The sequence below is a fragment of the Fringilla coelebs genome (genome assembly GCF_963513975.1).
Source record: "Fringilla coelebs genome assembly, chromosome: 21".
Taxonomy (NCBI): domain Eukaryota; kingdom Metazoa; phylum Chordata; class Aves; order Passeriformes; family Fringillidae; genus Fringilla; species Fringilla coelebs.
The window spans coordinates 10,302,679-10,318,984 of NC_140047.1; the positions used below are offsets into that span (position 1 = coordinate 10,302,679).

At 52.9% G+C, this 16,306-nt stretch overlaps 1 protein-coding gene across 3 annotated transcripts in view; it reads right to left on the minus strand.

Annotated features, from left to right (window-relative positions):
- The window catches only part of KCNT1 (potassium sodium-activated channel subfamily T member 1), a gene marked incomplete at its 5' end in the record, with an annotated part of 76,763 nt that overhangs the window by 39,068 nt on the left and 21,389 nt on the right, over positions 1–16,306 (minus strand). For 2 of the 3 annotated variants that reach the window (XM_084219749.1, XM_084219748.1), the window contains one exon: positions 2,780–2,928. The exons of the other annotated variant lie outside the window; for it this stretch is intronic. In XM_084219749.1, coding sequence (XP_084075875.1) covers positions 2,780–2,928 — 149 coding nt within the window. Of the gene's footprint in view, positions 1–2,779; positions 2,929–16,306 lie in introns of those variants that run through there. 3 annotated transcript variants of the gene reach the window in all.

Consider the following 16,306-nt stretch of genomic DNA (forward strand, 5'->3'; position numbering starts at 1 on the left):
TAAAAACCTTTGTTTGTGTATTTAAAGCCACACCTGGGGTGCTGCAGGGAGATCACTGTCCATGAGATGGGATCCAAACAGATGTTTGCATGTCCTGGCCCTGCCAGCAGCTCCTTCCAAGCACAGAGTGTTCTGTGCAGCTCTGCCTCCCCTCACTCCTTCCCCTTTCAGTCCCCCCAGCACGAGGGACAAACCTGCCTCAGGAAAAGCCTGGCTGGCAGGGAGGAGACTCAGCCTCTCCTGCCTGGTTCCAGCCACTGTCACCTGGTGCCAGGGGAGGCTCAGTGCCCGGGCAGCTGGTCTGCATGGCCAGGAGGCTCCCAGTTCCATCCCCATGGCACACAGAACGAACTCCAAGCCTCTTTGCTAGAGGATACTTCCACACGGGCAGCCTGGGCTGGTCCCATCCCACCTGCAGGTCACCAGAGCCAGGAAAATATCCCTGTTCTGGATGCCCAGGGGCAGTCCTGGATTCCCCTCTTTGCTCCCAAGCTGTGGAGTGGTTTTTCCCTCAGATGAATTCAAATCCTTTCCTCCTGTTTTGACTGGGAACCCCTAAAAGCTTTGAGATGCTGCAGTGACTCAGAGACAGAGTAAGGAGGTAAATAAAGTAGGTGAGAATAGATTTCCCTGGCTTCAATCATCAGGAGGAATCATTTGCATCCTGAGAACACCCTGTAACACATCTCCTTCCACCAGCACCTGGAAAGTCACTCCCAGCTCCCAGGGACAATCCGTAACGCTGCTGGAGTCTGGCTTTGGGAGACACAGAGCACCTCAAACTCACTGCTCATCCCTTCCAAACCCATCTTCCTGCCTTTGGTGCAGCAGGGCAAGAGAAGTGCAGAAATCTCAGCCTTAGCTGCCATCTCATGGTTGGGCAGCAGTGCCCAGGCAAGGAGGAGATGCTGGGGTCGGGAATCCAGACACCGCAGGCTGCGGCTCTGCCAGGGCTGTCAAAGTGTTCCACCAACTTCTCCACCTCTCAGCAGCAGCCTCTTACAACAAGATTGCAGCAAATCACTTAAAATCCCTGTGAAACCTCGTGAATCTGGTCTTTATACAGCCCTGGGGCACCTTCTCTCGAGGGTCCACCAAAAACACCGTCGTGATGCAATTTTTGGAATTGCTGCCCTCCAGATCCTTGCAGCATCCCTACTTTACGCTGTGCTCCCACAAAAGAAGAGGAGAATCAGCCCTGGGATGAAGGTTTGGCCCCAGGGCTTGGGCAGGAATCCACCAAGCCCCTGGGTGCCAGAGAGGAGAAGCCTCTCTTGGATGTTGGATGAGTTTGTAGCAGTCTCCCAGTTGTATTTTTCTGGCCCCTACACATCTGCTTTGACCACTGACCCTGTCCTGAGGGACACCACCAGAACTTGGGAGAGCACAGAGAGGAAGCAGCCTTGCTCCCAAGCCTTTGCCCACAGTGGTGCCCAGGCTGTGCCCTCAGAGATTCAGGCAGCCCCAGGACAGCTCCAGTTTGGTTCCTCTTTACAGCAATGAAAGCAAAGCACAAAACCAGACCACAAACAGCCTGACCAGCGCTGGGAGCAGACCCAGACTGCCAAAACATTCTGTGGAGACCACACCAGTTCTAGGGATTTAGTCCCACTGCACCCCACGATGCCCATTCTCAGCCTTTACATGTGTAAGCCTGGCAGACTCAGAGGCAGTGCCCCACCAGCTCCCAGCGTTTGCCCACCAGAGCCCCGGCACCAGAGCCACCTGGAGCACTGTCCCACCGCTCCAGGGACACACACTCAGGTGCTCAGTGTGCCAGGGCTCTGGCCCCAGCCCTGCAGACTGAAGCGTGTGCCCGGCACGGCAGCGGCCACGCCGGCGCTCCCAGCGCACACACACCTCCCTTCCCTCCCCGGCTTCCCCGGCGGGCACCACAGCTGCTGCTCCTGGCTCCCTGCCACCCTCCCCCCAGACATGCCAAGAGGCAGAAGCTGAGGCATTAATTCATTCCGGCCTAAAGCCTAAAACAAGTAAAATTCCCCCTGAGCATGAGCTTCCCTGCCGTGCCCGTTTGCACCAAACGACATCCGGGAAGACATACAGTACACGGTCACAGGTGAGCAGCATGGATGGGCTGAGAGGCTGGGTGGATGGTGGGAAGGAATGGAACAGAAAATGGAACCAACAGAACGAGAGCTGAATTAGTGACATTTGCATCCTCATCGTAACTAGGGGACCTGGCTCCTTCTGAATCACTGAAATCCCAGTGCAGCGCAGAGCATCCTCCTCCTCCTCCTGAAAAACAGCTCCTTCCTCGCTCTACACTCAGCTCTGGGCATGCAGGAAGGCTGCAGCATTTCCTATGGCAGCTTTTTTTTTTTTTATTGCAGTTACAAATGAATTATTGCTCAGATGGGGGACTGAGCATCTCTCCTGCCACACAAACATGGTGCTAACGCACAGTATGTACCATGGTGTTAGCAGTGTAAATAAGCTCGGGGTTTCTACTGCACAGGGAAGGTGCAGTGCAAGTTAACAGTGGTGTGTGGCAGCCCCACGGTCTCAGGCTGCCATTCAGACATGCTTTAGGTATATAATAAAAAATAATAATCAAGAAGCACCTATAAAAATTTTAAAGGAACTGGTTTCCTTCTGCTCCAGCTGCCTCTTTCATAACACAACTTTAGAGCTGCGGTGGCTCTTTAACATAAGATTTGATCCACCACCCCTCCAGCCCGTGGAGGCACTAATGTCTTCCCTCTCATTTAAAAGAGAAAAGGAGCTGCCTCCCCCCAGCCTCCCCCCAGCCCTGCAATACCTTTGTCCGACATCACTCCCCATGGATCCCATCCTCCGAGACGGTAACAAGGGGCTCACCCCGTGCACATCTTCTGTCGTGCCTGGTGGGACGGTTTTGACATGGGAATTGCTCTCTGAAGGGGAATTCTTCAGCTTGGCTCTTGCCATCCTGCCAGCCTTGGCTGCCTCTGCGAGTTGTTTCCCCCCTGAACTCTCTCATACATAGCAATCCTCACCGCAATCACTTTAGAGCTGTCGGCACGTACCATCTCCTTCCTTCTTCCCTCTCCCCAGTCACGGCTGCTCAGTGGAACAATCCTGCCCTGTGCATTTATTTTGGTAGTGAGGGGAGTCGAGGCAAACTCTCTGGCCTTGCTGCTGCAACAAATTTGGTGCAAAAGCGCCGAGAAAACGTCCACGATGCAGAAATCTCTGAAAAGGCTTTGTTTGCTAAATAATGAAATTGCCTCGCCTGACTCTGTCAAAAGAAGGATTGCACTGCTCTTATCACCGCAGGCAGGGCAGGGGCTGGAGGATTATTTTTTCTCCCCATTGCTGTTTTTTGGTAGCAGCATGAGGAGGAGGAAGCTATTTTATCTTATTCCTCTGTGTACAGAGCAGCGTGCACACTGCGTGCCAGGGAACACACTCAGCAGCTTTGGCTCTCTCTCAGCCAGGCAGCAGCAGAGCTCTGTCCCCTCCTGATGCACCTGCTGGGAGCCAGGCAGGGAGGAGCTCCTGCTGCTCCCCCAGAGTGGCCAGCAGGGCTCAGCTCCTGCTCACCTGGCCCACAGTGACTCACCTTTCCCTCTTCAGGTGACAGCAAAAGCTGCTGCTCCTTCAGCACTCCTGGCATCGATTTCTCGAGATATCCAACAGGAAAGGGAATTCACTGTGGCCAGGGGAGAGCTGAGCTGGAGAGAACACCTGAGCGCACAGGTGGGGTTGGAAGGGAGTGCAGGGAAAGGGTCGTGTGTCCTTCCCTCTTTCGGGAATGCCACCAGCCCAGAGCTGCTCCTCCTTGTGGAACAAAAACCATCGGGAAGGCGCCACAGCCTGGGTGGGGCCAGGGCTCAGCACCACGGACAGCAGTGTCACCACAGCACTGCGGCATCCGTGCCACCCAGCTCCTGCCGTGTCACCCCGGCGTGCCAGCCCCACCCCAGGTGGTGCCAGCACATCACCCCAGGGCTGCCCAGCCCCACTGCAGGCTGGAAATGAAGAATAAACTCACTGATGGTCACCATAAACCAATGTGAATAATCAGGTTCCACCGCAGGATTTCTTGAAGTGTTGTTGTACAAAAAGTCATTGCACTGACTGGGAGGGTCTTGCCAGAGCCTGGGACCCGCAGCTGTGAGAGGGCTGGCTGGAAGAGCAGGGCAGGAGCTGCCCTGGGTGGCAATTCTGGGTTCCAAGTACTTTCCTTTAGGAATGAAAGGCTGACAATTCCCTTTGGCACAGCTCCATGCCCTAAGCACACCTTCCATCCCCCTGGCAGGCTGTCAGAGCACCCAGAATCACCTTCCTATGCCAAATGCTGGGAGGAAAAGGTCAGTGCTTTGCTTCCTCCCTCTGCCAGCAGCTTCCAGGCACGCTGAGCTCTGCCCTCTGCCCTCCCCCCAGATCAGTACCCAGCCATCCTCTGCCCCATGGCACAAAGGCAGCCCCCAAAGTCCCCATTTCCTGTTAACCAAATCCTGGTTTCCCTGCTCACAGTGTTATTTCTTAATGGGGTTTCACCATCTGACATACTTTGTTTCTGCATTTTGAAATGCAAAATAGATAAAAACCCACAGCCCTTCTCTTAATGTGCCAGCTTTCAGCACACATTTAATTTCCTGTTTTGCCTCAAAATTATTCATTAGCTCAATACATTAATTTTCTACCCAAGTCATTCCTTTCTGCTTCACGGTTTGATTCAGACTCTTCAACTTATTGCTCCACAGCTCTTTACTTCGGGGTGTTGTCCTCAAACACCAAATAGAACCTGTCAGTCCTCTGGGTTGGAGTGTGCCCTGATAAATCCTCCTGGACCACAGAGCCACTGGGATGGGGCAATCAGGTGTCTCTTTTTGGATGAATTCTATATTCTATTGTCTTCCTAATTGCAGAAGAACATTAATCTTAGGCTTGAGATTAGATGTGAAAAGGGACTTAGGCTTAAGTTATTCATCTCAGCACTAATGCCCTCACACAGCAGCAGGAACAGAAGAGGGATTAGGGAAACACCTGGGGAATTTTAACAGAAAATATAAACTCTTCTGTCATACTTGTGCTGTGCAGAAGGTGACAAAAAGCACAAAGAGCCCTGTGAGGAACTCAGATCCTGCCCCCAGAAACCTCTCCATGATGTCACCTTTTCTGTCAAGCACTTAAACACAAACCAAGAGAGGAAAACCAGAGAGAGGGGAATGATCTGACCCCAGGCCATGAGAAACCAGGGCTGCAGGTCAGAGCAACCATTCCCTTCTGGGGAGAGGAGAGGTGGCCCAGAGCTGAGCAGAGCCTCTGAGAGCCTGGCTGATCCCCAGAGCACCCAGCCCTGCCTGAGCTGCCAGGACAGCTCCTGTGCTGTGCTTCCATCAGGAAACACTCCTCTGCCAGCACTGCAGTGTGTTCCCCACTCCAGCTGAGGACCCAGAGCCCAGCAGCCTCTCCCCTCCCAGCCCTGGTGGAGCAGAAGCCGAGCCAAGGCAGCCCAGGGCAGGCAGCACACCCAGAGCACTCCCTCTGGCAGGGAAAAGCCTGTTCCTAGAAAGAGCCGTGGCTGTCACCTGAGCCAGCCCTGCAGGGACACATCCCCTGTGCCTCTGCCCAGGGGACACAGCAGCCAGCTCCACGTGGAGCTCCCTGTTTGTACAGCACAGCCAGCCCAGGGGGCAAAACCAACCAAACACAACCTTGGGAACACCAAACCCAAATCAGAATTCCTCAGGTCCAGGAGCACTTCCTGGGCCAGCTGAATGCCAACCATCTGACTGCAAGCCAGGAAATGGATGTTTAATTTTAGTTTGAGAGCCCATTACAAAGTGCTGATTTCTCATTTCAGCATCTCCATTATGCAGAGACCACTGCTGTGCCGGGGGCTGGAGACATGGCTGGGAATTGCTGAGCAGCAGTTGCAAGGGTAATAATAATATTTCAGAAAATAAGATTAAGAAAGAAGCAGATTCTTCACTGCTCTTAATTGAATCCACAGCAACTGCATTGTTAAATATTCTCCCTTTTATCTAGGCCACTTTCAGTCCTGGCTGCCAAAACTCCCTTTACTCACATATCCAACTTTATTAATAATAAAGCATCACCCTGTCCATTAGAAGTAGTTGATGATACAGGAAGGGGTTGAGTTTTTCCCATTTTCTGGCAAACAAGCCTGCTCTGCTGAGATCCAGCCCGAGGGTGTTAGCTTGCAAGACCTCTTCAGGGAAAGCCAGGTTAATGTGTTTTAAAATCTTGAAAGGAATCAACTCAGCAAAGATCATTCCAAACCCACCAGAAGTGGGGTGGGAAAACCCACGGTGGAAGAAGAGCTTGTGCTCACAGGAGACCTTACCAGAGCTGCTGCTCTAAGGAGGGGCTGTGTTAATACAAACAAGGTGTTAACTGCAGGGACCCCCATCTGAAAACCCATTAATGCTCATTATTATCCCTCCAGGAACCCCTGGATGCACTTGGCAAGCAGCTCTAGGAAAATCACCTTTCCCTGCATGGCCCCTCTGTGTTTCTGTGCCTTTGCAGAGCGACCCTGAGCTCCCTTTATTTAATAACACCGAGGAAAAACAAGATCCCACGTAATTTATGACTGCCACAAACACCTTCTGTATTTCAAGACCCCAACAAATGTCACAGCGTGACATTATCAGCTCAATAAACTTCAGAGGGCCACTAATGCTCAGCTAAATGCACCAAGCTGCCTGGCACAGCCTCTTGCTGGGGTGTTTTTCACCAAGTGCACGTGCACCAGCTCTGCCCCTGAGCCGCCAGGGAATGCCCTACATTGTCACCAGGCACTCTGCAAAATTGCTTTTCAAAAGTTGCCAAGGTTTGGGGGTTGCCAAGGCTCAAAAACCACCTCTCATCCCACTGAGGATCCTGCAGCCAAGGCACAGAAAGCACCAGCTGAAACATCCCTCTGCAGCAGAGCTGCCTGGAAATGTCCATGCTTCTGAGGAAATCTAAAGATTCGATTTTTTTTTCCCTCTCTATTCACTGATTGTCCTCTATCCCAATGGGAAGTTGAAATCACAGAAAAAGGAGCTTCTGCTTCCTCACCAGAATGTTTTTTCCTCTGACATTTGTCTCTGTGAAAATAGCAAATTTGCCAAAAATAAAAAAAAAAAAAAAAGAAAGAAAATAAAAGATGTTGGTGCTTCATGCTCTTCCTCTGTGAGGACTTGGCCTTTCCATGCCTGTGCAGTGCCAGAGCTGCTCCCACACACACGTGGGGTGCATGGACACCCTCAGAGCCCCCTGGGACAGCCAGGATCCCCCCCACCTTCTCCCCTAGCAGCACATCCTGCTCAAGGAACTCTTTTCCCAACAAAACAGGTCCTTCTGCCAGGAATTTTGACTTCCATCAGCTCCTGGAGTTACTGTTAGTGAGAGAGTTGAACCCAAACAGCTCCAGATCCTTTCACAGACAAACATACAACACCAATACATTGATTAACTCAGACTGGAGATATTACAATGTACAGCAGATGCCTGGGAAGGGATTTATGCAGGTATTTATGAATAAAAGTGCTTTTAGGAAATACTTCTACCTATTGATCCCGAGTCAATTATAAAAACTTCTCTCCATTTTCTTTCCATTAGCCTGGACAGGAAGGTCCCTGGCATGGGAGCAGGAGCTCAGCACTGCTGGGAGAGCCAGCAGGGCTCTGCCAAAGATGAAATTTAAAATTCACAGCGGATCAAATCCCTCCTGAGGGGCTGCAGAGAGCTGGGGTGGAGGGGGACTCCTACCTGCCAGTCCCAGGAGTGCATCCAGGTGAGCTGGGGCTGATCCCAGGGACAGACAGGGATCCATGGGGCATCCAGGTGAGCTGGGGCTGATCCCAGGGACAGACAGGGATCCCTGGGGCATCCAGGTGAGCTGGGGCCGATCCCATGGGACAGACAGTGATCCCTGGAGCATCCAGGTGAGCTGGGGCTGATCCCAGGGACAGACAGGGATCTGTGGGGCACCCAGGTGAGCTGGGGCTGATCCCAGGGACAGACAGGGATCCCTGGAGCATCCAGGTGAGCTGGGGCTGATCCCAGGGACAGACAGGGATCCATGGGGCATCCAGGTGAGCTGGGGCTGCCCTGGGGCTGATCCCATGGGACAGACACAGGTCTGTGGGGCAGGTGCTGCTGGAGAGGGCAGGGCCAGGGGTGGCCCCAGCCACACTTTGCAATTCAAAGCACTTGCACACGAGTCCTGCCTTCATCTCCCGAGCCCTCTGCCCCCAGGGAGGTGGGTCCTGCCTTCCCCACTCCCTGAAGCTGAGTGCCAAAGGTAAAGGGAGGATTTCCCAGGATTTTGGCCTCCCTGGAGGTGAATCCATGCAGTAATGGGCTGTGAGCAGCAGAGCAGCACTGAAAGCATCTCAGGGACTCTCCCACCTGCACTCACAGGCCTTGGGCACTCACTGCCCATTACTGTCACACCAAGAGGCCCCAGCCAAAACAAACCTCCACTAGCCTGGGCTCCCTGCAGGCTGGAGAGGGCCAGGATGCACCAGGGGGATGTAGAGCAGGACTGAGAAGAGGGGGAAAAGCCCAAAACTCAGTGAAATCTTCACTGAAAGATTTTTTGGCCTCTAGAAAAAGAAACTAATCAATGACCAAAGTAATCATTTCAATGGAATTTCTCCACTACACAGAGAGCACTGAGGATCAGAGGACACTCAGGAGCTGGGACAATATTCCCAAGCAATGGGGCTTTGAGCAGCTGCAGCTTTCAGAAACACCCACTCAGCAGGAGCCAGGGCACCAGCAAACCCACACTGTGCCCTGCCCTACCTTCCTGCTCCCTCTTCCCTCTGCCTTGGCAGGGTTAATGCCTTTCACCACAGGCTCTGACGAGTTCCCTGAGAAGCCATCAGATGGATCTACACCACTTGCAGCCCTCTAGGACTCCTTTCTGACATTTGTCTTTAAAAAGCAACACCATTCATATGAAAAGTTGATTAATTCCACTTGTTATAATGAGGCTCACAAATAAAAGCAGCTATTCCCCCTGCCCACAGGGGGGATAATGGTCCTTACCCTTCTCACACAGCCTTGTGCTTCCAGGGGTGAGAAGCTCTGTACCCAGCACTAAGTGTTATTATTAAACTGTCATTAAAAGCATTTCAGGAAAAGTTCACAAACTGCAGGGATTTCTGTCATCACAGCATCTGGCTGGGACAGCAGTTGGGCTGAGTGCTGCCAAAATCACAGCGCTACCAAATTCCCTCTCCCCATTCCAGAGTGCCAGCCCAGCCTTCAGAGGGGTCTCACCTCCAGGGACCTCTGTGGGATCAGCTCCCACCACGGTGGGCCAGGGGGGCTTCTCCATCCCCTCTGCACTTCTGGGGGGTCCTTGGCATCCTGGCAAACCAAACAAACCCACCAGGAGAGAGCCTGGAGCGGGTGAACACCGATATTCACCGACACCACCACACACCCACAGGAACCTTTGGCCAAGTGGGGTCACAGCAGACACCAGGAAGGTTTGCAGGGCACAGGCAGGAATTCACTGCCTGTGCTTTATTCCCTCACTTTCCCTCTTTAGCCTTGGCAGCTGAACCAGGCAGCACAACCAAAGAGCTCCAGGCAGCAGCTCCTGCATTGCCCAGCAACTCCTTGGCTGGGTTTGGGAGACTTCTGCAATAAACTGGAGCAATGGAGTTCTGGGGAAGGAGGAACACTTTGGAAAGCAGTGATGAGAGCGTGTTTAGCAGCTGCAAGAGAGCTGGAAACAGAAGGAAGCCTTTGAAGAGCTGGGCTGATGGAGAGAGATGAAAAAATTATGTAAAGTAAGAAAACACATCCAGAGCTTGCAGCAGGCTGTGAGCCCAGAGGGGGACGGGCTGATACCAGGAGAGCTTTTGATTTCTCTCCTCTTGCCAGTGTGCTCTGCACTAACATTCCAAATATTAACAACTTCCAAATGTCAGGGTTTAGAGGAGGGGACCCAGGACTCCAGAAAGTTCCCAGTAATAGGAGCAGTACCCCAAAATCTCCCTCCCACCCAGAGCCAGAGGCTGCCCCACTGCTCAGCAGCCGTGCCCTGACAGAGGGGATTCCCAAACTGAGCCCCTCTTTTTGGCTGGGGGGGAGCAGGGAGGGCAGCTCCCCTTGCCTGGAGCAGCCCTTATGTAACTGCTGAATCCCAGAAGTGCCATCACAGCCCTTGCAGAGCCCTTTGTACCTCTCTGAGTGTGGCTCACCAGCCACGAGCACCAAAGCTGCAAACCCGGCGTGGCAACTCGGGACTGCTGAGCAGGGAGAAGGAGAAATGGAGCACGCTGCTGAGCAAAGCTCCCTGCAAAGACATCCTGGGTGCATTTGACAGGCTCACAGGCAGAGCAACGAGACCCTGAAGCGTTCCAGGGACTCCCAGTCCCCTCCTGCTCCTCACCACAGCCGGTGGCAGGTTAAAATGGCCGGAGGAAAAAGGAAGGTAAGTGTGTGTACCTGTCGCAGCTGCTTGAGCCAGCGAGGAAATTAAAAGCCCTCGGGTAAAATCTAAATATACATCTGCAAGGGAAGCACGAGAAGTCTCCAGGCAGAGCACAGTAATGAGGCACAGCCAAGTCACTTTTCCAGGTGAGTACATAACGGGGTCACTCTCTGCTTCCCGAGGCTTAATGAGAGCAGCACCGGGGGCTCACCCAGGCAGGGCTGGGGGAGTCAGCCCAGCCAGAGCAGCAGACAGGAGGGAGGCAGTGATGAGCAGAGGAGATGGCAGGGCAGCGCCCAAACCCAGCAGGGAGGAGCAGAGGAGATGGCAGGGCAGTGCCCAAACCTCACCGGGAGGAACAGAGCTGGCAGGGCAGCGCCCAAACCCAGCAGGGGCAGAAAATCCACCTGTGTGGCAGAATTACCGTGGCAATTCCTCCATGTCCTTCCAGCCTCTCCCAGGCCTGGGTCCCACGGGTGCCTTCGAGGCCGGGATTCCCCCTTGGTGTCCTCCTTCTGCAGGGGCAGAGGCAGCACCTGGGGAAGGACAGGAGTGCTCTGGGCACCCTCAGTGACCATGGACAGGACAGGCAGCCCCTGTGGCACCTTTCTGTCACACCCTGCTCCCTGGGATTCACCCCAGCTTCTCCCAGGGGATGTGACAGGCAGCCAGAGCTGGAGAGGCACCTCGTGCTCCCCACGCACCTCTCACCATCCCCTCTGGAATTGGGTTTTGTGCCCAGCAGCAGAGTGCCCGGGGGAGCCGGTGATGGAGCGTTCCTGCTGCTGCAAACAGCCCTGAGCGCCTGGCAGAGCTCACCAGGAAGCAATTTCACAGGGACTTTCAAAATGCCAGAGTGATTCCCACTCTGCAGTTAAAGGACTCCAAGCTCTTTTCTTTTTTGCATGATGTTCTTTGCTTTTAAAGTATTGAAATTGCAATGTGATGCAGAGCAGTGTCTGCCTATTCAATGGTGCTAAGGGTTTCTGCTGAAAAACGTGGAGAATTTTAGCATCTAAAAACTTCCATAAAACTTCTAAAAAAATCCAAGCAAAATGATTGACATTCAAAGAAGAAATTTTGGCTTTGGGGCTCTCCATCAGCACTGCCAATTATGTCTCATGGTAATGACATTTTCTTCCCTCCCCAGGGTCGCTGGATGATGCCAGGTACCATTTCCCATACATTTTTTCATTTCTCTCAGCATTCTTTTTGTGATGCATTATATAAGACAGAGAAAATGGCAAGTCCCCCTAAAGAGGAATTCACAGTGTGCTGCAGAAATGAGGCATGAACTCCACGGAGTCTGTGACAGCCTCATCAGGCTGTGTGGGCAGGACTAGAACAGGGGGTTGTGCCAGACCATTGATCTCCAAGAACATTTCTTATTTTAACTTTAATGAGGAAAGATTTGATTACCCATCAACATCCTGCTGTAGCTGGGGGTTCTGCTGTGAGCCAGGAGCCCTTGCAGCCAGGTGAAGTGCTCAGAGTCACCTGCAGCCAGGTGAGTGCAATGCCCAAGTCACACAGGTGCTGTCCTGGATGTGACAAAAGCCACCTCTCTTTTCTCATCCAGCCAAAAGCAGGGGTCAGCCCCGAGGTCCCTGCTTTGAAGTTTTGCACAAAAACCCCTGGAATTCCCCCCAGAGGTGCCTCACACGTGTCAGAGCTGCCTGCCCAGCCAGGGCAGGAGCCAAAGGTGAACTAAAGCCACAAAAGGATTTTGAATTATCCACCACCACTGCCTTTGTCTGCCCATCTGCTTTTGTTCCAACTGCCATGACCAAATCCTCTGCTGGAAAGGGAATATCCACTCCAGGAGCTGGTGTGACAGCAAATGCTGTTTCACAGATCTTGGCTGCCTCGAACATTTACAGTAAAAAGAACAGCAAAAAAATGCCTTGGCCTGTTCTCATCTCTCACATAAAGACACAAGAATGAAAAAAAGAAGGCTGAAATTTTTTACACAGTGTCTCCTTAAAGACTGAACTGCAAACATCATCCTCTCCATTTATATCCCTCCTGGCCAGGCAGAGGGTTTTAGGAGGAAGGATGGTTTAATAAACAGACATTTATAACAAGTGCCAGAGCTTGCAGCTTCATCATCTGGAAAAGAGTCGATTAAACCAAGTGAGAAACTCCCTGATCACTAAAGGTGTCTAATGGAATTAAAATTGAATTATATCATGATTAATATCTTCACCAGCATGTTCAGCTGTACTCCTTTCTCTCCCTAAAATCTGCCTGTGGGAAATAGAGCATGAGAAGCTCAGAGGGGAAAAAGGCCTTAAAAGTTTGGGTAATTGTTCCAGCTCTGCAAAGTCTCTCAGGAGAAGCAGCCATGAGGTCCCAAAGAGGATCTTGGTGCTCTCCTGTGCTCACTAATCCACGCTGGAACAGCAGCACTCTCTGTGCCTCTTGTGGATCCTCCTCCTTGGAAAGGGAGCAGAGATTCCAGCAGCATCCCCAAACACAGCCCTGGGAAAGGCCAGGGGACCCACCCAGCCCTGCTCTCAGTCTCACAATTCCCTGCTGCAGAGAGGAGCATCCCTGCTCTGCCTCCAGCTGCAATCCCAACCCTCACTCACTCACTCCCTGGCTCTGAGGTCCAAGCTTTGCTGTTTGTCAGAGGGTTTTTTGGGGTTTTTTTTTAAATTCTCCCCGTTGGGAAGGAGTGCAGCCCCCGTGCATGCGCAGTGAGGCCGGCACATGTCTGCAAGCAGAAACATTTGTGCTGCTGAACCCTGGAAGGCTGAACATTCCTAAGGCACAGAGCACAGCATCCAGCACTAAAACCATTTACAAGTTCTTAGCACGAAAGAAATATTTCCCATTAGAGGCCTAACAAGAGCTCCCAGAAAATTGTTTTTCCTCTCAATTTTCACACAATAGCTGCTGGCAATAAATCTCCCCATCAGCGCTGGGCAGTTCTAAGTGCAGTTACTGTGTGGGAAGAGTCCAAACAAAGTGACAATCCCGAGCTTTAAAAGCATTTTGGAGGAAGATGAAAAGGAAAAAATTGTTAAACTACAGCTCTGGAAGAGGCTGAGGAGCTGTAATGGCTTTTGTGTCACCATCTCATACTCTCAGTGACCCCACAGAGCAGCAGCTCCTGCAGCAGAGCCTCCAGCTCATGGCAGTCCCTGAACAACAGCTCTGAGATGACAGCTTGAGACATCTCCACTCTGGAAAGGGAGTGTAAAATCTCTTTCCACACAGAAAAACCTCATGGTGCTGATTTACTGACCTGGAACTGATGGGTCTTGAGAGGCCTGAGAGAAGCAGGGATGACAGGCTGGGTAGAGAACAGGAACTTCCCTTTCCTTGTGTGCTGGCTCCTGAGTGAGCACATTCCTGCACACGTGTGTGTGGGCACCTCAGGACAGGGGTGTCCCTTTGCCAAGGAGCTGGAGCTGCTCCAGGAGAGCAGAAAGTCCAATCCCAAATCATCTGAAGCAGGAACTGAAGTGTCAGAGAAGGCCTCGACTCTCAGCAGCGTGGGTGTGATTGCATCAAACTGTAATGAAGCAAATCCATCTCCAAAATCCAACTTCAAGAACAGTAACAGAACAGCTTCCTCCAATAAATGCCATTCCCAGAGCCCAGCTGCATCTTCTTGCTGGGAAATATGGGCACCACCTAATCCCCACTTCATCTCTTGAGCAAACACCGTGACTGTGCATTAGAAACACCAAACCAAATTAACACGAGTGTCCATGCCAATTATTCCAATTAAATTCTCTTCTAAGAGCCAATTACCACCCATTTTATTAAATGAGAAAACTTTCAAACAGTACTCCCATACGGAGCTCTCAGCCCAGATGCAATTATGGACGTCACACATTGGTACTGGACCCTGGGCAAACGAGTTTCTCTGGGTCTCTGCCCTGCCACCACAAGCAGAGTTCGTCTGAAAGGAGTTTTGGGCAGGGTTTTAGCTCTGAAAAGCTGTGTTTGGTACCCATCTGCAGCGCCCTTTTCTGCTTAAACTGCTTTGTGCTCACCTGGAAACCAACCTGGTGAAAGGCCACTCTCAAACTGAACTGCTCAGGGCAGCGACTGAGGCGTGCAGAGCGAGGCAGAGCGGCTCAGGCAGACGGAGCGACTGAGCAGGATTCCCACTGCTCCCAGAGCTCACGCTCCCGAGGCTCCCTGGTGGAAAAACGCCCACTTTTGGCAAAGCCCTGCCTCAAAAACGCCCACTTTTGGCAAAGCCCTGCCTCGCTCGTAAACATTTCCCTGGGGGAATTTTTTTTTTTTTTTTTCTGCTTTCTGACAGGATAACACATTTCTCAGCGATGTCACTCCTGCCCACAGGATGGCAAGGTCTCAAGCTGACATTTGCTAAACATCTTCACCACCTGCTCCCCAGAAACATTCCTCTCTCCTAGACAGAGGAGACCTTTTCCCTGACAGCTCCTGCCACCAGGGAGGTGGCACGTACCTGCACGGAGCCACCAAGCCCCAGCTGCTCCCGACACCCAGCTTGAGCTGGAGCCACAGGGGCACTGCCCCACAGCTGGGGCTCACAGAGGGCTGCGAGCAGCACCTGGGGCTTTGGCAAGGTCCACTCCTGCAGCCAGAAACTCTTTGCAGCAAAGCTCCGGGAAAGAAATGACTTTGCTAATAGTCACACACCGGGAGTGAGCCACGCACAGCCGCTCCACGGCTCTGCCCACGGCCCAGAAAGGAGAGCTCCCTGCCTGGAGGGAGCTGCTAAATTTGCAGAGCCGCGCTCGGCTGCTCTGGAGGCTGCGTGGGCTGCAGGAAGCGCGGCAGAGCTGCCTCATCCAAACACAGCCGCAGCCTCCCGCAGCCTCCCGGCGCTCCGGGCTGGGGAAACACCGGCCGACAGCCCGGGAACGGGAACGGGAACGGGAATGGGAACAGGAATGGGAAAGGGAATGAGCTGGGGAAACACTGGCCCGACAGTCCGGGAATGGGAATGGGAACGGGAATGAGCTGGGGAAACACCAGCCGACAGCCCGGGAATGGGAATGGGAATGGAAATGGGAATGAGCTGGGGAAACCCTGGCCCAATGGTCTTGGAATGGGAATGAGAATGGGAATGGGAATGAGCTGGGGAAACACCGGCCGACAGCCCGGGAATGGGAATGGGAACGAGCTGGGGAAACACCCACCTGACAGCCCAAGAATGGGAATGGGAATGGGAATGGGAATGAGCTGGGGAAACACCTGCCTGACAGTCCAGGAATGGGAACGAGAATGGGAACGAGAATGGGAATGAGAATGGGAAAACACCTGCCTGACAGTCTGGAAATGGGAATGGGAATGAGCTGGGAAAACACCAGCCCAATGGTCTGGGAATGGGAATGGGAACAAGCTGGGGAAACACCAGCCTGAGGGTCCGGGAACGGGAATGAGCTGGAGAGCCTCTCCCGGGAGCCACAGGCAGCAGAATGCAGGGCAGGGGAATCACAGCCCAAAGAAATCCACACCCAAACTCCCCAAACACCTGCAGATCCCATCAGGGTCACTCACACAGGGCGGGCTTGGGGTCCCTCACCTCAAAGTGGAGCTTTTGTAAGGGCCCTGCTGTTGGAGAGAGGCTGAGGGCACACAGCAGCCGTGTCCATCCCCAGCGGTGCAGGAGAGGGACAAAGCCCATCCTGGAGAGAGGAACTCATCCCAGCCCTCTGCAGAGCAGGACCAGGCCTGATGGAATCTGGGGTCCCAAGAGTTTGGGACGTGCAGAGAGGAGGATGGCAGCACCTCCCTCGGGATCCCAGTGTCCAGCCTCGGCAGAGCGGCCCTGGGTGGCTGCACAGACAGGAGACAGGGACAGACCCACTCCTCGCTGCCCCAAGCCCACAGACAGCGTATCCAGCACCTCAGAGACAAGCACTCCACAGCAGCCAGCTTCATGTA